Source organism: Bombina bombina, chromosome 6 (genome assembly GCF_027579735.1).
Source record: "Bombina bombina isolate aBomBom1 chromosome 6, aBomBom1.pri, whole genome shotgun sequence".
NCBI lineage: Eukaryota > Metazoa > Chordata > Amphibia > Anura > Bombinatoridae > Bombina > Bombina bombina.
Window position 1 is genome coordinate 994,744,395 of NC_069504.1, and position 24,471 is coordinate 994,768,865.

Here is a 24,471-nt window from a genome sequence, read left to right on the forward strand (position 1 = left end):
CACATTCTGGTGTATGTTGGGAGGGCCCTGTCTTTGGGTAGGAGGAGGAGTGTGTATATGATAGAGATTAGATGTCTAGAGATGGAATGTTTTAAGCAAAGCATTTCTAATGGCGTGGGTTCTCTCATCAGCTGTTTGTATTTATGTGTATTGATATAGTGGCCTATTTGAAGATAAGCAAACCATGGAATTGGGTAGTCGGGATAGTCTGTCAGAGTCTCCTCCCGTGTCTTTATTCTGCCACATGTCATAAAACAGCCTATATGGTTATTAATAAGTTTGGTCTGAGCGGGGGCTATTTTAGTCTGTAATGGAAGCTCTAGGTTTCCATAAACCAGAGATAGAGGGGGGTATGCAGTCTATATATGTGTGTCAGTCCAGATCAGTTTATCCCATTCATGGAAAAGTTCCTCCAGAAGGGGGAAATGTGCAACATTAGTGGGTCTGTGCTTTTTGTTTGTCCAAAGGAGGGAGGCCATATCACATGTTTGTAGAATAGCTTTGCCCACCTCAATCCAGTCTTTTAGGGGGGTTCCCTTACACCACTCCACCCCCCTCTGAAGCAGAACTACTCTTCTGTATAAACTGAGAGCAGGAAGGCCGAGCCCCCCCATGTCTCTTGGGAGGTACATGGTCTCCCTGTTAACCCTAGGTTTAATCCCTTTCCACACATACTCTTCTATCAGATTTTGTAGTGAGGGGAGAAACATGCAGGGGAGGGGAATGGGAATAGTTTGGAATAAATACAACAATCTCGGGAGGATATTCATTTTGATTATGTTAATTCTTCCCAACCAGGAGATTGTTTTGTGTCTCCAGGATGAGAGATCAGCTGCAATCACTTTTTTAAGGGCTGTATATTTCGCCTCGAACATGTCCGTTGTGGAGACTGTTAGGTTGATGCCTAGATATTTTAGGAATTTGGTCTTTAAAACAAATGGGCTGTGGTCTTTTATCCATGCCATGGGGGCGGGGGGTGTAAGGTAATAACCAGAATCTCAGATTTAGTGTCATTAAGATGAAAGTGAGATATTTCACCATATTTGGTAAGTTCCTGTGTAAGAGCTGGGATAGATATTTCTATATCTGTTAGTGTAAATAACAGGTCATCTGCATACATTGTTATTTTGTTTTCCTTACCCCCTAGTTGGATCCCTTTGATAAGTTGATTGGCCCTTATGTTGCACGCTAAAGCCTCAATCGAGATGGCAAATAACAGGGGTGACAACGGGCACCCCTGTCTAGTCCCATTGGATATGGTTAGTGTGTCGGAAAGAACATTATTAACTTTAATTCGTGCATTTGGAGTGGAATATAGGCTAAAAATTGTTTTAATTAATCTTTCTCCAAATTTCATTGTTTCCAATGTGCTCCTAAGGAACTGCCAGCTCACCCTGTCAAACACCTTTCTTTCATGTAATTAACAAGAGTCCATGAGCTAGTGACGTATGGGATATACATTCCTACCAGGAGGGGCAAAGTTTCCCAAACCTTAAAATGCCTATAAATACACCCCTCACCACACCCACAAATCAGTTTTACAAACTTTGCCTCCAAGGGAGGTGGTGAAGTAAGTTTGTGCTAGATTCTACGTTGATATGCGCTCCGCAGCAAGTTGGAGCCCGGTTTTCCTCTCAGCGTGCAGTGAATGTCAGAGGGATGTGAGGAGAGTATTGCCTATTGAATGCAGTGATCTCCTTCTACGGGGTCTATTTCATAAGGTTCTCTGTTATCGGTCGTAGAGATTCATCTCTTACCTCCCTTTTCAGATCGACGATATACTCTTATATTTACCATTTCCTCTACTGATTCTCGTTTCAGTACTGGTTTGGCTTTCTACAAACATGTAGATGAGTGTCCTGGGGTAAGTAAGTCTTATTTTCTGTGACACTCTAAGCTATGGTTGGGCACTTTATTTATAAAGTTCTAAATATATGTATTCAAACATTTATTTGCCTTGACTCAGAATGTTCAACTTTCCTTATTTCCAGACAGTCAGTTTCATATTTGGGATTATGCTTTAATTATCATATTTTTCTTACCTCAAAAATTTGACTTTTTTCCCTGTGGGCTGTTAGGCTCGCGGGGGCTGAAAATGCTTCATTTTATTGCGTCATTCTTGGCGCGGACTTTTTTGGCGCAAAAATTCATTTTCGTTTCCGGCGTCATACGTGTCGCCGGAAGTTGCGTCATTTTTTTGACGTTATTTTGCGCCAAAAATGTCGGCGTTCCGGATGTGGCGTCATTTTTGGCGCCAAAAGCATTTAGGCGCCAAATAATGTGGGCGTCTTATTTGGCGCCAAAAAATATGGGCGTCGCTTTTGTCTCCACATTATTTCAGTCTCATTTTTCATTTGCTTCTGGTTGCTAGAAGCTTGATGTTTGGCATTTTTTTCCCATTCCTGAAACTGTCTTATAAGGAATTTGATCTATTTTGCTTTATATGTTGTTTTTTCTCTTACATATTGCAAGATGTCTCACGTTGCATCTGAGCCAGAAGATACTACAGGAAAACCTCTGCCTGCTGGATCTACCAAAGCTAAGTGTATCTGCTGTAAACTTTTGGTAGCTATTCCTCCAGCTGTTGTTTGTATTAAATGTCATGACAAACTTGTTAATGCAGATAATATTTCCTTTAGTGATGTACCATTGCCTGTTGCAGTTCCCTCAACATCTAAGGTGCAGAATGTTCCTGATAACATAAGAGATTTTGTTTCTGAATCCATAAAGAAGGCTTTGTCTGTTATTTCTCCTTCTAGTAAACGTAAAAAGTCTTTTAAATCTTCTCTCTCTACAGATGAATTTTTAAATGAACACCATCATTCTGATTCTTTGGACTCTTCTGGTTCAGAGGATTCTGTCTCAGAGATTGATGCTGATAAATCTTCATATTTATTTAAGATGGAATTTATTCGCTCTTTACTTAAAGAAGTACTAATTGCTTTAGAAATAGAGGATTCTAGTCCTCTTGATACTAATTCTATACGTTTGGATAAGGTTTTTAAAGCTCCTGCGGTTATTCCAGAAGTCTTTCCTGTTCCTAATGCTATTTCTGCAGTAATTGCTAAGGAATGGGATAGATTGGGTAATTCATTTACTCCTTCTAAAACGTTTTAAGCAATTATATCCTGTTCCGCCTGACAGATTAGAATTTTGGGACAAAATCCCTAAAGTTGATGGGGCTATTTCTACCCTTGCTAAACGTACTACCATTCCTACATCAGATGGTACCTCGTTTAAGGATCCTTTAGATAGAAAAATTGAATCTTTTCTAAGAAAAGCTTATCTATGTTCAGGTAATCTTCTTAGACCTGCTATATCATTGGCTGATGTTGCTGCAGCTTCAACTTTTTGGTTGGAAACTCTAGCGCAACAAGTAACAAATCGTGATTCTCATGATATTATTATTCTTCTCCAGCATGCTAATAATTTCATCTGTGATGCCATTTTTGATATTATTAGAGTTGATGTTAGATTTATGTCTCTGGCTATCTTAGCCAGAAGAGCTTTATGGCTTAAGACTTGGAATGCTGATATGGCTTCTAAATCAACTCTACTTTCCATTTCTTTCCAGGGAAACAAATTATTTGGTTCTCAGTTGGATTCTATTATTTCAACTGTTACTGGTGGGAAAGGAACTTTTTTACCACAGGATAAAAAGTCTAAAGGTAAAAACAGGGCTAACAATCGTTTTCGTTCCTTTCGTTTCAACAAAGAACAAAAGCCTGATCCTTCGTCCTCAGGAGCAGTTTCAGTTTGGAAACCATCTCCAGTCTGGAATAAATCCAAGCCTGCTAGAAAGGCAAAGCCTGCTTCTAAGTTCACATGAAGGTACGGCCCTCATTCCAGTTCAGCTGGTAGGGGGCAGGTTACGTTTTTTCAAAGAAATTTGGATCAGTTCTGTTCACAATCTTTGGATTCAGAACATTGTTTCAGAAGGGTACAGAATTGGTTTCAAGATGAGACCTCCTGCAAAGAGATTTTTTTTTTTTTTTTTTTTTCCCATGTCCCAGTAAATCCAGTGAAAGCTCAAGCATTTCTGAATTGTGTTTCAGATCTAGAGTTGGCTGGAGTAATTATGCCAGTTCCAGTTCCGGAACAGGGGATGGGGTTTTATTCAAATCTCTTCATTGTACCAAAGAAGGAGAATTCCTTCAGACCAGTTCTGGATCTAAAATTATTGAATCGTTATGTAAGGATACCAACGTTCAAGATGGTAACTGTAAGGACTATATTGCCTTTTGTTCAGCAAGGGAATTATATGTCCACAATAGATTTACAGGATGCATATCTGCATATTCCGATTCATCCAGATCATTATCAGTTCCTGAGATTCTCTTTTCTAGACAAGCATTACCAATTTGTGGCTCTACCGTTTGGCCTTGCTACAGCTCCAAGAATTTTCACAAAGATTCTCGGTGCCCTTCTGTCTGTAATCAGAGAACAGGGTATTGTGGTATTTCCTTATTTGGACGATATCTTGGTACTTGCTCCGTCTTTACATTTAGCAGAGTCTCATACGAATCGACTTGTGTTGTTTCTTCAAGATCATGGTTGGAGGATCAATTTACCAAAAAGTTCTTTGATTCCTCAAACAAGGGTAACCTTTCTGGGTTTCCAGATAGATTCAGTGTCCATGACTTTGTCTTTAACAGACAAGAGACGTCTAAAATTGATTACAGCCTGTCGAAACCTTCAGTCTCAATCATTCCCTTCGGTAGCCTTATGCATGGAAATTCTAGGTCTTATGACTGCTGCATCGGACGCGATCCCCTTTGCTCGTTTTCACATGCGACCTCTTCAGCTCTGTATGCTGAACCAATGGTGCAGGGATTACACGAAGATATATCAATTAATATCTTTAAAACCGATTGTTCGGCACTCTCTAACGTGGTGGACAGATCACCATCGTTTAATTCAGGGGGCTTCTTTTGTTCTTCCGACCTGGACTGTAATTTCAACAGATGCAAGTCTCACAGGTTGGGGAGCTGTGTGGGGATCTCTGACGGCACAAGGAGTTTGGGAATCTCAGGAGGTGAGATTACCGATCAATATCTTGGAACTCCGTGCAGTTTTCAGAGCTCTTCAGTTTTGGCCTCTTCTGAAGAGAGAATCGTTCATTTGTTTTCAGACAGACAATGTCACAACTGTGGCATACATCAATCATCAAGGAGGGACTCACAGTCCTCTGGCTATGAAAGAAGTATCTCGAATTTTGGTTTGGGCGGAATCCAGCTCCTGTCTAATCTCTGCGGTTCATATCCCAGGTGTAGACAATTGGGAAGCGGATTATCTCAGTCGCCAAACGTTGCATCCGGGCGAATGGTCTCTTCACCCAGAGGTATTTCTTCAGATTGTTCAAATGTGGGGGCTCCCAGAGATAGATCTGATGGCCTCTCATCTAAACAAGAAACTTCCCAGGTATCTGTCCAGATCCCGGGATCCTCAGGCGGAGGCAGTGGATGCATTATCACTTCCTTGGAAGTATCATCCTGCCTATATCTTTCCGCCTCTAGTTCTTCTTCCAAGAGTAATCTCCAAGATTCTGAGGGAATGCTCGTTTGTTCTGCTAATAGCTCCGGCATGGCCTCACAGGTTTTGGTATGCGGATCTTGTCCGGATGGCATCTTGCCAACCATGGACTCTTCCGTTAAGACCAGACCTTCTGTCTCAAGGTCCTTTTTTCCATCCGGATCTGAAATCCTTAAATTTAAAGGTATGGAGATTGAACGCTTGATTCTTGGTCATAGAGGTTTCTCTGACTCCGTGATTAATACTATGTTACAGGCTCGTAAATCTGTATCTCGAGAGATATATTATAGAGTCTGGAAGACTTATATTTCTTGGTGTCTTTCTCATCATTTTTCTTGGCATTCTTTTAGAATACCGAGAATTTTACAGTTTCTTCAGGATGGTTTAGATAAGGGTTTGTCCGCGAGTTCTTTGAAAGGACAAATCTCCGCTCTTTCTGTTCTTTTTCACAGAAAGATTGCTATTCTTCCTGATATTCATTGTTTTGTACAAGCTTTGGTTCGTATAAAACCTGTCATTAAGTCAATTTCTCCTCCATGGAGTTTGAATTTGGTTTTGGGAGCTCTTCAAGCTCCTCCGTTTGAACCTATGCGTTCATTGGACATTAAATTACTTTCTTGGAAAGTTTTGTTCCTTTTGGCCATCTCTTCTGCTAGAAGAGTTTCTGAATTATCTGCTCTTTCGTGTGAGTCTCCTTTTCTGATTTTTCATCAGGATAAGGCGGTGTTGCGAACTTCTTTTGAATTTTTACCTAAAGTTGTGAATTCCAACAACATTAGTAGAGAAATTGTGGTTCCTTCATTATGTCCTAATCCTAAGAATTCTAAGGAGAAATCATTGCATTCTTTGGATGTTGTTAGAGCTTTGAAATATTATGTTGAAGCTACGAAATCTTTCCGTAAGACTTCTAGTCTATTTGTTATCTTTTCCGGTTCTAGGAAAGGCCAGAAAGCTTCTGCCATTTCTTTGGCATCTTGGTTGAAATCTTTAATTCATCTTGCCTATGTTGAGTCGGGTAAAATTCCGCCTCAAAGAATTACAGCTCATTCTACTAGGTCAGTTTCTACTTCCTGGGCGTTTAGGAATGAAGCTTCGGTTGACCAGATCTGCAAAGCAGCAACTTGGTCCTCTTTGCATACTTTTACTAAATTCTACCTTTTTGATGTATTTTCTTCTTCTGAAGCAGTTTTTGGTAGAAAAGTTCTTCAGGCAGCGGTTTCAGTTTGAATCTTCTGCTTATGTTTTTTGTTAAACTTTATTTTGGGTGTGGATTATTTTCAGCAGGAATTGGCTGTCTTTATTTTATCCCTCCCTCTCTAGTGACTCTTGTGTGGAAAGATCCACATCTTGGGTAGTCATTATCCCATACGTCACTAGCTCATGGACTCTTGTTAATTACATGAAAGAAAACATAATTTATGTAAGAACTTACCTGATAAATTCATTTCTTTCATATTAACAAGAGTCCATGAGGCCCACCCTTTTTTGTGGTGGTTATGATTTTTTTGTATAAAGCACAATTATTCCAATTCCTTATTTTATATGCTTCGCACTTTTTTTCTTATCACCCCACTTCTTGGCTATTCGTTAAACTGATTTGTGGGTGTGGTGAGGGGTGTATTTATAGGCATTTTAAGGTTTGGGAAACTTTGCCCCTCCTGGTAGGAATGTATATCCCATACGTCACTAGCTCATGGACTCTTGTTAATATGAAAGAAATGAATTTATCAGGTAAGTTCTTACATAAATTATGTTTTTCAGCGTCTGTCGACAACAGCGCAAGCGGCAACCTTTTTTGTTTGGAATATTCTATTATCTGCAATACTTTGAGGGTATTGTCCCACATCTCCCTCCCCGGGACAAACCCCACTTGGTCCGTAGATATCAGTCCAGGTAGAAACTTATTAACCCTGTTTGCCAGTGTCTTTGCCAATTTTTTTACGTCCGTGTTTAGTAACGAAATTGGTCTATAACTTTGTGGCCTATCTGTCTGTTTCCCTGGTTTTGGTATTACAGTTATATACGCTGTCAGTATAGTTGGAGGTAACTCTACCAGGTCAGGTAAGGCATTGAACAGGTTTTGTATATGTGGTAGCATAATGGGCAAAAAGTTTTATAATATTTAGCCCCCAACTCATCTGGGCCAGGGCTTTTTCCGCTAGGAAGCTCCTTCAGTGATATTTGTATTTCCTCTTCTGTTAAGGGTGTCTCTAGGAAATCTATCGCGTCTTTCTCTAACGTCTGCAGCTGTGTATTATTTAAATGCTCCTGTGCCAACTGCTGCTGTGGATCCTTATCAGAAGATGGGTTTGTCCGAGAAGATTTGAGATTGTACAGTCCACTATAATATGTGCGGAAAGGTTCTGCAATATTGGGACTATCTTTATAGGTTTTGCCTTTGCTATCCTTTATAGTGTATATGTGTGATTTCAGCTGTGATTGCTTGAGTGCTCTGGCTAACAATTTCCCAGCTTTGTCTCCCCCCCTCATAGTATTTTTGTTTTAACCATAGCTCTTTTTTGTTGTATCTCCTCTTGTAAAAGATGCTTAAAGTCTAATCTGGCCTGGGTAAGTTTGGCGTCGGTGTGTAGGGGATTTTTTTTATGTTCTTCGAGTGTCATGATAGAGCCTAGTATGTGATTATATTTTTCCCTGCTCTGCCACACTAATCTGGCTTTATGTTTAATAAAATTACCTTTGATTAAGCTTTTGTGCGCCTCCCATATGGTAGTCAAAGTGAAAAACAGTCTCAGGTATCCAGCACAGGGAATGTATCAAGGTGTGCTAGCAACAAGGTTCCTGCCAGAACCCAACAATAGAGTACAAACAAAGATGAAGCTGCACCACCAAAAATTCTTTCTCCAAGTAGCTTTATTCAGCTTGAGGAGTAGCCAGACCAAAATTCAAACAACAACGTTTCGGACACAGTCCTTAGTCATGTATACATGACTAAGGACTGTGTCCGAAACGATGTTGTTTGAATTTTGGTCTGGCTACTCCTCAAGCTGAATAAAGCTACTTGAAGAAAGAATTTTTGGTGGTGCTGCTTCATCTTTGTTTGTACTATATGGTAGTCAAAGGTAATTCCTTTGTCATATTTAGCCCAAAGTATTTTGTTATATTGGAGGATATGACAAAAGGGTTGTCCAAGAGGGTGTCCTCCAGTCGCCAAATAAACGGGGTTGTAGGTGTATCAGGTCACATCATTGCAAAAGACACAGGTGCGTGGTCCGACCATGTGATGGGTGAGATATCACTGTATGTCAGGTATGCACTTCCCTGGGAGTCAGTCATAAAGTAGTCTATTCTGGAATATTTCTTATGTGGACTAGAGTAGTAGGTATATTCAGCATCTGTGGGGTGCAGGGTGTGCAAAATGCCATGCAGCAAGTGATTTTTAATTGTCGTGTTTATGTGTTTCAGTATATGATGTGAGACACTGGATAGTCCATTAGAAGTATCGTATCTGGGGTTTAATGGTGCATTGAAGTCCCCTTGGCGTGTTCTAACAGTTTACTTGAGAGTGTCTTCAAGAAAATGTGTTGTGCCACATTAGGGGCATATACATTAAATAATGTTGTTTGCCTACCATGGATAAGGCCCACTACAATAAGGAATCTTCCCTCTCTATCCCTTTCAATCTTTTGGAGTTGGAGGGGTGTCCTATAGTGTATAAGGATACCCACCCCATTTTGCTTGCGGGGGCCTGACGAAAAAAAAGGCCGTGGGGTATCTATGATTGTGCCACTTAGGCTCCTTGTTTTTTGCAAAGTGCGATTCTTGGATGAAAATTAGATTCCCCTGTAATTTGTGTAATTCCCGGGAAACTATAGACTGCTTCCCTGCGTTGTTTAGACCCTTTACATTAATTGTGATGAATTTAGGTGGGTGAATTCTGAAATATGTAACACAACTTATTATAACACTATCTTTCCTTTCTCTCAGAAGTTTGCACTAAAGGGTATGTGTCTGTAGCTTGCCTATTAAGGTACATGAATATAAGACAAAACATTATAACACATTTTAACTTTGCTAAAGCATATACTGAGGATATGAGCATTAATAATAATACATTTCAACATATAAAATTCAACATAAAAACCAAGGGGGATATCTGTTACTCTTAGGGGAGAGGGAGGAGGTAAAATCCTCTCTATATCATTTTAGCTATTTGACATATAAAGACAAACATGGCATAGGTATTCTAAAGATGCAATCAAAAGCTTACAAACCTATATTAAGCTGTTTTTTCATAGTCCATTTAGTAAACATATGTCAGCGTCACCACAATATAGAGGTGAACAGAGAGGAGTAAAGTTCAACATCTTGCATTACAGTTCAGGTTTGGTGATGATTCTCCTCCGTAGTCGGGGTCGAGGGAGCCATGCTGTCTGGGCTCCGTGGCGCTATGCCCAGTGCGCTACAGAATAATTTGAAATCAGTTATTGTCCTGTACAATGCAATTTTGTCACCGTTGGTAGCTATTACACATGTGGGGAAACCCCACCTGTACGGGATCTTGTTTTCCTGCAGAGTGGAAGTGAGGAAACGCAGGTCCCTGCATTTCTGTAGTGTTACCTGGCTGAGGTCTGAGAAGATTCGATGCGGCACACCTGCATGTTGTATAGGATGCTTGCTCCTGCTGCTCCTGAGTATCTCTTCTTTATCCTTATAATTTAGCAATTAAGGATTACATCCCTTGGGGTGCTTTTGGCAATGGCTTTGGGCACAAAGCCCTAAGGGCCCTTTCAATAGTGACCTCAGGTGCAATTGGTGTTCCCTTGATCGTCCTGAAGAGGTCCTGTAAATAACCCTATAAGGCATTGGGATTAATTGATTCAGGGACACCCCTGATACGCAGATTATTCCTCCGGCTGCGGTTATCCAGATCTTCTATACGGTCCATTAGGCTCAGGACCATATTTGTATTCTGTTGTGTCTGGGAGTTAGATTCCCTCAGCTGCCCCTGTAGCGTTTCCTGAGATTGCTCAATACTTGTGACTCTTTGTGATAGATCAGTTACGTCTCTACACAGTTCACTAAACAGATTTTTAATTTCTGATACAATCTCTTTAATATCCTCCTTTGATGAGAGGGTTTTTAGGTCCTCCTTTGTGACATATTGCGGGGGGACATGGGGGAAAAAGAATCTTGCATGGAATCTTTATCTTCATCTTTATGTTGATGCAGTGTTTGAGTATCATCTGTTACTTGTGCCTCTGCACCTTTAATATAGTAACTCATATTCCGTGTCTTTGCCCCCTTATCTGAGGTATTTGGTTTCTTTTGCGCCATACTTGCTCACTCTGAAATATTATTTAATATCTTTGGTGCCTCTATTCTCGTCACAGGAGGTGTGTTGTATCGTGTGCGGATATAAATGTTCCCTTATCACTTGTGTGTTGTTAGCATGCAGGGGTGTAAGAGACCAATGTGTTAATCTCATCACCTGCGCAATAGAGTAGTAAGATTGACCCTTATAAACTGTCTGCCCTGCCAGGAGTTAAAAAAAAACAAGAAGACAGTCTCCCAATGAATATCCAGGCCCGGTTTCCAACCCTGAGGATTGCTCACTTCTCTTTTTATTACACGTATGTCACAGGAGCTGTATAGCTGTTACGGCTTATGTTGTATGTACGTGGTACTGGGCCCCTTTCTATGTATTTTACTTGATTTTCACCTTTCCTTTTCAGGATCAGTGTGTCTCTACGTTAGGTTAGCCCTCCCAGGAGACTGCCCATTCTTGCGGACCACGTGCGCTTACCAGGCTCTGATGTCTGGACTATTCGTGACTGACGATGTCGGCATAATTGCGCTGCAAGGACCAGTAACCGGATGGCCCATTGTATGCTTGAGTGCCTCTTTAAGTCTGGTCCTCTAACACCGGAGCTTGTCTATTTACCAACCACGGGGGTGATCAATGTAGTTTAGGTCCAGTCCAGTTCTGTCGCCTCTTACTTTAGTTAGGCTGCGGCCTGCTATGGGTGCTGTTCTGACAGTTTTGATCCCCTTGGACAATGAAGCTCTGTCTTGATATGCTGTTATGGCCCTCTCGGTTCTTGGGCTCATATCATTGATGGATCTGGTCTTTTATGTGGACTTTGAAGCTTTAGGCCAGCTTTAGGTTCAGGAGTTTTAGGTAGACACGGCCATTCTCCAACACGGCCAGGCTCTGCCCCTATAGGGACTATTCTACCTTTCTGTTTAGCAAGGTTACTTCATGTCCACAATAGACTTACAGGATTCTTATTTTTGATTCATTCAGACCACTATTGTTTTCTGAGATTTTCTCTTCTAGATAAGCATTACCAATTTGTCGCTCGTCATTTTGGGCTAGTGGTAGCTCAGAGATTCTTTTCAAAGATTCTTGGTGCCCTTCTAGCTGTATTCAGAGAGCAGGGTATTGCGGTGTTTCCTTATTTGGATATTTGGTACTAGCTTTAATCTTTTCATTTAGCAGAATCTCACTTGAAACAACTAGTGTGGTTTCCTCCAGACATGGTTGGAGGGTCAATTTACAATAGGGTTTCTTGATTCCTTAAACAATGGTCACCTTTTTAGGTTTCCAGATACATTTTAGTGTCTATGATTCTTTCTCTGATAGACTAGAGACGAACAAAGTTAATTTTAGTTTGTCTAAACCTTCAGTATCTATTTTTTCCTTCAGTGGTTATGTGCATGGTAGTTTTTGGTCTCATGACTGCAGCATCAGGTGCGATCCTCTTTGCTCGTTTTTCGTTTGGGGCCTCTCAAGCTTTGCATGTTGCACCATAGGTGCAGGGATTATTTTAAGTTATTTCAACTGATATACTTAAATTCCAACATTTAGTGGTTGGACTATCACCTTATTGTTCAGGGGGCCTCATTTTTTCATCCTACCTGAACTGTTTTCTCAACAGATGCAAGTTTTTCAGGTGGGGGTCTGTCAGAGTCTCTGACAGCACTAGGGGTTTGGAAACTTCAGGAGGAGAGGTTACCAATTAATATTTTAGAACGCCATGCTATTTTCAGGGCTCTTCAGGCGTGGCTTCTTTTGAAGAGACAACGTTTACATTTGTTTTTAAACAGACAATATCACAACAGTGGCATTTGTCAATCATCAAGGAGGAACTAGCAGTCCTTCAGTTATGGAGGAAGTATCTCGGATACAATTGGGAAGGGGATTATCACAGCCATCAGACTTTATATCTGGGGGAGTGCTCTCCATCCAGATGTGTTTTTTTCTTCTTGTAAAGATGTGGGGTCTTCCAGAAATAGATCTGATGGTCTCTCAGTTAAACAAGATGTTTTTCAGGTTTCTTTCCAAGTCCAAGGATCCTCAGGCGGAGATAGTGGATGCTCTAGCAGTTCTTTCGTTTTTACCAACCTGCTTAAATTTTTTCCGCTTCTGGTTCTTTTTCCAAGGTTGATCTTCAAGATCATAATGGAACAATTTTTATGTGTTTCTGATAGCTCCAGTTTGGTCTCTCAGGTTTTGGTATGTGGACCATGTCAGGATGTTCAGTTGCCAACTTTGGCCACTTCCTTTAAGGCCAGACCTTCTGTTTCAGAGGACGTTTTTTCCATAGGATCTCAAATTTCAAAATTTGAAGGTTTGGAAATTGAACGCTTAAGTGTTTAGTCATAGATGTTTCTCTGACTCAGTTATTAGCACTATGATACAGGCTCGTAAGTCTGTTTCTAGGAGATTTTATTTTCAGTTTGGAAAACCTATATTTCATGATGTTCAACTCATGATTATTCTTGGCATTTTTTTAGAATTTTTAGAATTCCTAGGATTTTTCAGTTTTTTCAGGATGGTTTGGATTAATGTTTTGTCTGCAAATACTTTGAAAGGACACATTTCTGCTTTTTCTGTCTTATTTCATAGAAAGATTGCTAAACTTCCTGATATTCACTGTTTTGTTCAGGCTTTGATTCATATTAAACCTGTTTTCAAATCTATTTTTCCTTCTTGGAGTCTCAATTAAGATTTTTTAGGCTCCTCCTTTTGAGTCTATATATTCTCTGGACGTTCAATTACTTTCTTGGAATCTCCTCTTGAAGAGTTTCTGTATTGTCTGCTCTCTCTTGTAAGTGTCTCCATCTGATTTTCCTTCAAGATAAAGCTGTTTTGCGGACTTCATTTAATATTTTTTTTTTGCCTAAAGTTGTAAATTCTAAAATCACCAATAAGGAAATTGTTGTTCCTTCTTTGTGTCCTAATTTTAAGAATACCCTTGTAGGGTCTTTACATTCTTTAAATGTGGTAAGAGCTTTGAAATATAATGTTGAGGCTACTTAAGATTTCAGAAAGACTTCTAGTCTATTTTGTTATTGTTCCTGGCTTTTGATTCACAAATCTTATTTGGAGGCGGGGCAGTCTCCGCCTCAGAGAATTACAGCTCATTCTACTAGATCAGTTGCCACTTCTTGGGCTTTTAAGAATGAAGCTTTAGTTGATCAAATTTGCATAGCAGCAACTTGGTCTTCTTTGCATACTTTTACTAAATTTTTTACCATTTTTATGTGTTTGCTTCTTTTGAAGCAGCTTTTGTTAGAAAGGTTCTTCAGACAGTTATCTCAGCTTGATTCTAATGCCTTTGATTTGAGTTCTTTTTTTTTTTTAAGAAAACTTAAAAAAAAAAATTGGGATCTAATTTCTCAGCGGAAATAGCTGTTTTTATTTTATCCCTCCCTCTCTAGTGACTCGTGGACTTCCACATCTTGGGTATTATATCCAATACGTCACTAGCTCATGGACTCTTGCCACTTACATGAAAGAAAACATAATTTATGTAAGAACTTACCTGATGAATTAATTTCTTTCATAGTGGCAAGAGACCCACCCTATTTTTAGTGGTTATGATTTTTTTGTATAAAGCACATTATTTTTTCCAGTTCCTTTTTTTTGTATGCTTTTTACTCCTTTTTTACACCTCACTTTTTGACTATACGTTAAACTGAAGTATGAGTAAGGTGGAAGGTTTATTTATAGGCATTTTGGGGTTTGGGAAACTTTGCCCCCTCCAGGTAGGAATGTATATCCCATACGTCACTAGCTCATGGACTCTTGCCACAATGAAAGAAATTAATTTATCAGGTAAGTTCTTACATAAATTATGTTTTTTTTTGTTTGAATTAGTTGTCTTAGTAATATTTTGAAGGCACACTTGTGATGCTGGTATCCTTGACAGTGGATGCATCATAAAGTGAATGGTTGTAAGTAAAATGCTGTGATAAGGGACGGTTCTTTATGAATTCCCCAATTTTTTTTGATAGGGTGTAGTAGGGTAGAGTTTTTTCAGCGAGACATAAGTTTATGTATGGAATTTACTGAATCTAGACCTCCAGTACTTGTTTGTGCTTGACTATGTATATTTGCATGGGACAGTGGCTAAGATACATTCCCTGCATTTCTTACTAAGAAATAAAAAACAAATACAGTATTAATTCACTGTTTCCTATTTAATTAAGAGGTATACTGGGAAATTCTTTGATCATCCCAGGTGATTTAACTCGACCTTGAGCACTGATGTAAAGCATTGTGGGGTTACATTGAAATGCCAGCCTCTTTTGCACAGTACCATTAATGTCTTCACTACCACAAAACATCATTAACCCCTAGAATTTACAATCTAATCCACTTCATCAGATATATCCAGAAGAAGTAAGTTATTTTAGCAAGACTTTAAATGTGTCTATTAGGGAAGATTCAGTCTATCATGAAAATAGAAAAATGACCAAGGTAGGTCATGAGACAAGACCCTTACAAAAAATATTTTTCAAACAGATGGAGATTGGGTGTTTTGCCTATGGGGCAACATAGATTTTGAGCTCTCCGTCAATGAATTGGATACAAGAACAAGCGCTGTGGCACTGGCACTCAAGCTGATTTTTCATGGGTTCAAAACATTTTTAGGTAACCCAACAACAGTTCATCATCCTGGCCTTCAGAACACTAGTGAATTATTTCAGCAGACATAAAGCACAGAACTGTTTTTCTACAACTAGTAGAACATTGGTAAATGATAGATATAGATTGTATGGTATCTGACAGCAACAAGCTGGTACTGCATTTCTTTAGGAACATTCGTTCTGTAGTGTCCCTGGGTGTAGAAGCTCTTGTTCAGAAGTGAAATGCCAAACTTATTTAAGTAATTATTCTAATCATATATACATAATAATATATTATATACATACATACACTTTTGAGCCCTTCCTAGTCAAATACATTTAAACTTGCAATATCATTTTTATTCAGTCTTAATATGTTTTAATGTGTTTTGAATAGAAAAACATTAAATTCTTATGTTCTTCACTTTTTATGCTCTTTTTATTTATATATATATATATATATATATATATATATATATATATATATATATATATCTGCATATGCTATCTCTCTCTCTCAGTATATATACATATACAGTAAAAAAGAAGGTGGATCTATAGGCATGCTGGGGTGTTATGTACCTCCAAACCCACGTGTAGCACCCCCATTGAGCTGCAATAGGCTCCATATATAATGTGTGCTGTGTCTTTCAACTCTTTCACCACCTTTGTTAGCATCCAATTAGCTTCCCAAAATATTAAGCTCTAGAACTGCCACTGAGCTAACCTTTTACTAGAAACGTCTGACAAGGACTGACAAAACTTTACCCATGACCCACCCTGACTCTATGCTCTGACAAACCATGCCCATGGTCTGCCTAAACCTGCCCACCAAGCCTTGTTGATCATGGTTCTGCCCATGAAGTACCATGGCTGGACCCATAAGTTTCCCTCACTTAGCCTAAGCCTCCTAGTCGCAGACGTTATATGACAAATATTGTGAGGGATTCCGATATGGGCAACTCCCACATAAATGCATCTGTTACAGCTCTGTAGCAGCCAGCCATATTGGAAACTGGTCCAAAGTTAAATCTATGATGCTAAGAAAAATCAGTGGGTCTCTCAAAATTAACTCTTATTTCTTATGTGTAGAGGGCTTTTAACAATTAACAGTGCAAGCAAATTGCTGTGACAGAAATCACCAGATAATTTTATACATGTCAATCTGTCTTTAAAGGGACAGTCTACAATAGAATTTTTATTGTTTTAAAATATAGATAATACCGTTATTACCCATTCCCCAGTTTTGCATAACCAACAGTTATATTTGTATACTTTTTACTTTGTATCTAAATATCTTCTGACAGTCCCCTGATCACATGATGTTTAATTTATTATCTATTGACTTGCATTTTAGCCAATTAGTGGTTCACATGAACTAGCAGTGTCCTGTTGTGGAAAGCTAATAAAAAAGCATGTGATAAGAGGCTGTCTGTAGTGGCTTAGAAACAGGTAGAAATTTAGAGGTTTAAATGTTATAAAGTATATTAATATAAAAATGTTGGTTGTGCAAAGCTAGGAAATGTGTAGTTAAGGCTTTATCTATCTTTTTAAACAATAACAATTTTAGTGTTGACTGTCCCTTTAAGACTGACTTGGATTATTCATTATGTTTTCCTGAGTGTAACGAAAATTATAATTAACCTATGAGTTAACATATTTTTTTTTAGCATCAACAGTGTCATTTTAATCACCCTTTTATATGCAGCCAGTACAATATGGAGACCAAACACATCTCTTATTTTAGAAAAAATCCCAAAACTTTCAAGTAATATTTAATGCTGATACATTTTGTGCTGTCTTTGATCCACAGACCTTTAAACAGGATTTCATTAGTGTACCTGAAAACTCTCTGTGGTTACCATACAAAAGACAGCACCTTCAGGATTTAAATAATTCCAAAAGCAAATATATAATGACACCAAATCTAATATGGAAGCACGAGTCTTTAAATTAAATTAAATTTGTCCATGATGTGTGTTTCACAATCTTTTCCCCTTGTTACTTTGTCTTTATTGCTGGATTTACCCAGCTAGGAATCAAGTCACAAAAGATGATTTATATGAAAGAGAAGCATTTAAAAAAGTTTAAACATAAAGCTCTTTCATACGAATGAAAACATTGTAATATCTCTTTAATTATTGACCTCATGTATATTATATATAGTTAAACACAGAAACCATAATTTAATAATAACATAAATATGTTTGTTTGTAAGATTAAAACAATAAATTCAGCCTTCTAGTTTTAAAAATAAACAATTGAAAAGGCTAACAGAAGGCTTAGCTACTTGCAGGCTGATAGTCAATTGGTTTTAACATCATGCCTAGTTTAGTGACTCAATTGATTTAACAGGTATGGAATAATTGCAGGAGCTTTACATTTGCACTTATGCAATTTAAATATACTGGAAAGCCTTGCTAGTATCTGTTACTAAATGTAGCCAGTATACTAAAGCTCACCCCCCAACCATTCTTTAGCAACCAAGCTTTATATGATTTTTGACCTGGAGACACTAGGCAGACCTTTTTCCAGGAATAGCTAACATATGAGATGGATTTGAGAATAAATGTAATGTAATAGTTGTTTTAACCAGTGTTCCCTCTAAGGCCAGTTTTGTGAGCAGCCCAGCAGTAAAACAGTTAAATGGACACTGAACCCAAATTTTTTTCTTTCATGATTCAGATAGAGCATGCAATTTTAAGGAACTTTCTAATTTACTAATATTATCAATTTTTCTTCATACTCTTGCTATCTTTATTTAAATAGCAGGAATGTGATGCATATGAGCCTGCCCATTTTTAGTTGAGAACCTGGGTTATGCTTGCTTATTGGTGGGTAAATGTCAGCCTCCAATAAGCAAGCGCTATCCATGGTGCTGAACCTAATATGGGCTGGCTGCTAAGATTTACATGCATGGTTTTCAAATAAAGATAGCAAAAGAATGAAGAAAATTTGATAATAGGAGTACATTCGAGAGTTGCCTAAAATTGCATGATCTATCTGAATCATGAAAGAAAAAAATTTGGGTTCAGTTTCCCTTTAAAAGGGAACTACACCTTGCAGTCTGCATTGTATAGTGTTTTCTAATTGGTCTAGTTAACTGGTTCACTGCTGGGCCCTCTCACAAAACTGGCCTTAGAGGGAACACTGGTTGTAATGTGATTTAATTTTTTTCCTTCCTTTTCAAAATGATTTAATAAAGCTGTGAATGAAGAGATTAATGTTTACTGACAGTTTGTTTCCAAATGTATTACAAATACAATTTCTCTCTAATTGCAAATAGCACACTAGTTTGCAAAAATAGGGGTAAATCTAATGGGACCACAGACACTACTCTGATTATTCAAAGGAGGACCTGCTCTTATTTCATTTCAGGTAGTTATTATTTCTCAATTTCTACCCATGTATATTTGTGTTAATATTATTTTGGAGCAAACAGGTGCTATGTATATCAGCAAACAGGATCCTGAGTGGAAGGAAAGAAAGAGACGCCTGATGGTGTAAAAACGAATGCACAATTGACAGGATGAGTACAATTGTATACTCACAAGCCAGGATGCACATCCAATGCAATAATCAACCGACCGAGGCTTCAGAGCCGCTCGGCTAACTCAATACACTTAGATAGAAAGCTGGGCCATAAAAAACATTCTCCAAAACGTTTCCTATTGCAATTCAGACGTCAGTGACCAATGTCGAGGAATCAAAAGCAAGGTGTAGGTAAAAAATATTTGTATTTGTTTAAAAACAATTAAAATATATTATAACAGGAGCACAGCAATGCGTTTCTCAGCAAATGTGTCGTTTCATCAGGCTGTATCGCTCATACCACATCTTGCACTATTTATACAAAAACGTGGCCAATCGTATTTGTGCGTGTTCACACCCACCATTATTCCACACCCTATTGGGTCACTAGTCGGTGCGAGTGTCCAATCAAATGCCTGTAAAGTTTAGCAAACATGCTTATGGGGTGCTGCCAATCTAAAAATCGAGATGACACCCACCCACCAAGGCCGTGAATATTAGTGGACAAAGGCACTGATGCAAGGTGTAGGTAAAAAAAAATGTTTCTGTTTAAAAACAATTAAAATATATTATAACAGGAGCACAGCAACGCGTTTCTCAGCGAATGTGCCGTTTCATCAGGCTGTATTGCTCATACCACACCTTGCACTATTTATAAGTCATTCTATTGGTGAGTGATTGGCTCATGGTGCCGTTTCTGGAGTCTAACTGTAATTGCCATCAAGGTGGGTAATTCAGCTATTGCCACTCGACTAAGTCAGAAACGCTTACGTATTTGGCAGTTGGACTTTGATGCCGGTGGAGTGATCCAATAGGGTACTACTGCATGCTAGGTTACTATGATCTATGCACTAGGTTGCTGCTTTTTTATATATACATTTTATATATACATTTGTGTTATATATTGTTGATATTTTATGAATATATGTTTCTTATACGATGCATGTGGGGAGTTTGTTCTGGCTATATTGTGTTGCTGTTGATTATGGTAATGTTTTTTTTCCACATATACAGACATACCACTGTGTGATTGGCTCACAGTGCTGACCCTGGAGCCCAATTGCAGTTGTCCCTTAGGTGGGCGTTTGCCCCATTGACTATCGGATTGGTCTAATTTTTAAGACGTAAACATTGACGTTATTTGCAGTGATTGGTTTTTGGTGCCCGTCTAGTGACCCAATTCATGTATTTGATTGTAGCATGTTATTGTAATATCAGTAGCTTAATTGATATACATGTGTCTTTTAATTGATATACATGTGTCTTATAGTTTGAATGTACCTGCCAAGTTGTTGTGGATTTTTATGATCGATTCATAATGTACTTTCATCAACTCCTGTGTGATTGGTTCACACTACCGGTGCCTTTGTCCACTAATATTCACGGCCTTGGTGGGTGGGTGTCATCTTGATTTTTGGATTGGCAGCACCCAATAAGCATGTTTGCTAAACTTTACAGGCATTTGATTAGACACTTGCACCGACTAGTGACCCAATAAGGTGTGGAATAATGGTGGGTGTGTCAACACGCACAAATACGATTGGCGACTTTTTTGTATAAATAGTGCAAGGTGTGGTATGAGTGATACAGCCTGATGAAACAACACATTTGCTGAAAAACGCATTGCTGTGCTCCTGTTATAATATATTTTAATTGTTTTAAAACAAATAAAAATATTTTTTTTACCTACACCTTGCTTTTGGTTCCTGAACATTGGTCACTGACGTCTGAATCGCAATAGTACACCTGTAGGTTCCCCTACAGTTTGTATTGCATATTGGCTCTGGAAACGTTTTGGAGAACGTTTTTTTTTCATCTGGCCCAGTTGTCTATCTAAGTGGATTGAGTTAGCCGAGCAGCTCTGAAGCCTCGGTCTGCTGATTATTGCACTGGATGTGCATCCTGGCTTATGAGTATACAATTGTACTCATCTTCTGTCCTGTCAATTGTGCATTCATTATTACACCATCAGACGCCTCTTTCTTTCCTTCCACTTAGGATCCTGTTTGATGATTTACCTTTTTTATAAAGAGAGCTGCCTAACTGTCGATACATTGTCATCAAGCAAAACAGCCTAAAACACGAAAAAAATCACTGAGTCATCTAACTAACTACTTTTGTCCAGTATTGGTTGGATAATTGGGGTTTGTACTTGCTTTTGGACTTACGTTCCACGGATAAAAGAGACTATTAATGTACACTTTATTATTAATGATTTTGTTTTGTTTTCTCATTTAGAGTCACGAATCGTTCATTCACTATTGATTTAATTTTTTTTCTTTTTACTTATATATATATTCTTTTTGAATTAGGACCACTTGTTTGCCTTATTAATGTTTAAGTTTTTGGAATTGGTGCACCCTGTATATCTAATCTCACTATAGATTGATATTATAGTTTTTCAGGTGCTACGTATCACAATAAACTAATTAACTGTATATAGTTTGCAAAATTAAGAGGCATGTTGGTGAAATCAATTAGTACTTGCTAACAGCTTAGGACCAAAGCCAAGGTACGGGAGGTGCTTGGCAGACAGGAATAAACTTTGGAAAATGTATGTTGAGTTAATTGCTTAAGTGCTGACTTAAAGGGAAACAAAACCCAATTTGTTTTCATGATTAAAATAGAGCTTGCATTTTTAAACAACTTTGTAGTTTATTTTTATTATTTAATTTGCTTCATTTTCTTAGTATCCTTTGTTGAAGGAGCAGCAATGCACTACTGGGAGATAGCTGAACACATCAGGCAGGCCAATCAAAAGATGCATTTATGTGCAGCCACCAATCTACAGCTAGAACAATGCAAAGGAGATAATTTAAGTAAATTTGTTTAAAATTGTATGCTCTATCTGAATCATGAATGAAAAATATTGGGTTTCATGTCCTTTTAATGTATTTGCCTCATGAGATGTTAAAATTTTAGATCCCAAACCGCATGAGACAAAACAGCCATTTTATTCTCATTTCAGAATGATGAATATAGGGAAGCAATTAATAATCTTACTTTATCTCCTTGTAAACGTTTAAATCTAAAGGTTTCATTATTTAAGTTTTCACTACACAGTCACTTTTATCTATCTGCAGGTTGTCTCTTCAAGTGACATCACTGGTGTATTCTGTATATACGAATCCATTATGAGAGCATGAAACAAGTGCCCATTTTGTTAATAATGTTCATTTCTGTCCCTCAATTAACTTTATGCCCTGATTGGTTGTAACAGGTTCAAAAAGTATGTGAAAATTGTAGTAGTAGTTTACACCAAATATGTAGGACTATTAGTTTACATTATATAAAGCTATATAGTTGTCTAAAATACATGATCATTTTATCTTAAAGCCCTCTGTCTTATGAACTAGGGACACATGCAGGAATTCAGCATTTATTTATCTATCTTTTGTTATATTCAGTGGATACATTTCCTAAGCAGTTACTTTTTAGTATATTGTAAAAAAATAACATTTCACAATCCATTTATGCAAATTCCAGTTATGTGGTTGCACTTCCCATGTCTTGTACTATAGTGGAGCCTTGTTGAGGGGTGCCATGCATGAATAATTTGCAGGTGCAAAGCAGGGGATCCTTATTTTTATTTCTGCCAGTTAAAAAAAAGTATGTAAATCATGTCGGCTGTGTCCCAAGAATTTAGAAGTGTAAAGTGATTCTCAAACCTGTTCCCAAGAATTCTTCTTTTTCAAGTTAAACGGATATAAATTAACTTTTTTAATAACTAGATTTTTACCAGATCAGAAATCCCCTGGTTTGCATATGCCCCACCCCCTTCATCTTTCACACAGCCCATCATTTACCAGGAAAAACAACAACTTTCTAAAACCTTTTTCACCTGGGTGGTAGTTTAATAAAGGACACAGCAGATAGATAGGGATAATTAGTGAAAGATGTAGAAAATTAGTCCAGAAAACAGTGCCATTAAAGGTACATAAAACTCAAAAAAGAAATGCATTTCAGTTTTGATTAGAAAAAATATTGTTTCTAATGTTATTACTGTTGCAATGATAGATTTTAAAGTGCACTGTGCATATGCACATATGCCCTGTGCAACTGTATTCAAATGTTGCTCTTCTTTAGAAAGCATGTTAGCTCACTAAGGAATGAATGCCACTCTGGCTCTGAGTTTGAATATAGCAGTATACGTCATATGTACAGGGTACAATCTCTAAATAAAACAGTCATAACTTACAAAAAACGTTTTTGTTCAAAATTAGAATACATTCATGTGCATTTCAATTTTGAGTTGTATGTTTCTTTAATTGGGAAAGTATCCTCTATTAAAAATTATTAGAAAATGAATGATCATAATGCCAGTAAGGGTTAAATTCAAACCAAAGAATTTGCATTATTTAGATTTTTTATGTTGGAAAGGGGATTAAAGGGATACTAAACCCACATGTTTTTATTTCATGATTCAGATAGAGCATGCAATTTTAAGCAACTTTCTAATTTACTCCTATTATCATTTTTTCTTTGTTCTCTTGCTATATTTATTTGAAAAAACAGGAATCTAAGCTAAGGCGCCAGCCTATTTTTAGTTCAGCACCTTGGATAGTACTTGTTGATTGGTGGTTACATTTAGCCAACAATCAGAAAGCGCTATCCAAGGTGCTGAACCAAAAATGGGTTGGCCCCTTATCTTAGATTACTGCTTTTTTAAATAAAGATAGCAAGAGAATGAAGAAAAACTGACAATATGAGTAAATTAGAAAGTTGCTTAAAATTGCATGCTCTACTGAATCATGAAAGAAAAAAAAAAATGGGTTTAGGTATCCCTTTAATACTATTACTCCACAGTTTAACAGTATGTAGCTGTGAAACCTTCAAGGCAACAGCAATCTTTTATCATGAAGTGAAATAATTGGACGTGCTTTCATTATGTTATATTTATGAAAGTTGTAATTCATTATTTCACTGCAAAGGAGCCAGTTCATGCCGTTCCTGTGGCAAAAGAAGCTAAGCTGTAAGCCATGCATCTTTTGCACCCGAGCTGCTATATATCTAGTTTTTAACGATCCAATTGCCTCCTAAATTTCAGGAGATGATGCAGTGCTCCTTTAATTTTGTGTCTAGAAGAGGAATCAACTTGGCATAGTAATAAAGAAGACTATGACTTATTGTATTCACTGTTTATAACATTTCCTTGCCACAGAAACCTGCAAGACATGTGTGCATTAATTGAGGGTTTCATAATACTTGTATCTTAGCACTGTTATGGACACAGACGTATGTGCTTTCCTACTGGGCAAACAGTAAGTTACCTTGTGATGCCGTCTCCTCCTCCTGAAACGCAGAAGTTCCTTGTGCTGACGAGACACGAAGTTGACAGCTGCATATTCCAGCAGAGCAGAGAATACAAAGAGCAGGCATACGGCCATCCAAATATCTATTGCTTTGACATAGGACACCTAGTGACATGATGGACAGATTCAATACATAATTCTGACAGTAAAATAAAGGACACAAATATTGAAGGATTTGCAGTAGTAGAGAGGAATGACACAGGTTAAGTTTATTCAAGAG

At 38.0% G+C, this 24,471-nt stretch overlaps 1 protein-coding gene across 1 annotated transcript in view; it reads right to left on the minus strand.

The window, feature by feature from the left end:
• The window catches only part of GLRA1 (glycine receptor alpha 1), a gene marked incomplete at its 5' end in the record, with an annotated part of 351,072 nt that overhangs the window by 10,110 nt on the left and 316,491 nt on the right, over window positions 1-24,471 (minus strand). Inside the window, one exon of the mRNA XM_053718691.1 lies at window positions 24,210-24,356. Coding sequence (XP_053574666.1) covers window positions 24,210-24,356 — 147 coding nt within the window. The remainder of the gene's footprint in view (window positions 1-24,209; window positions 24,357-24,471) is intronic.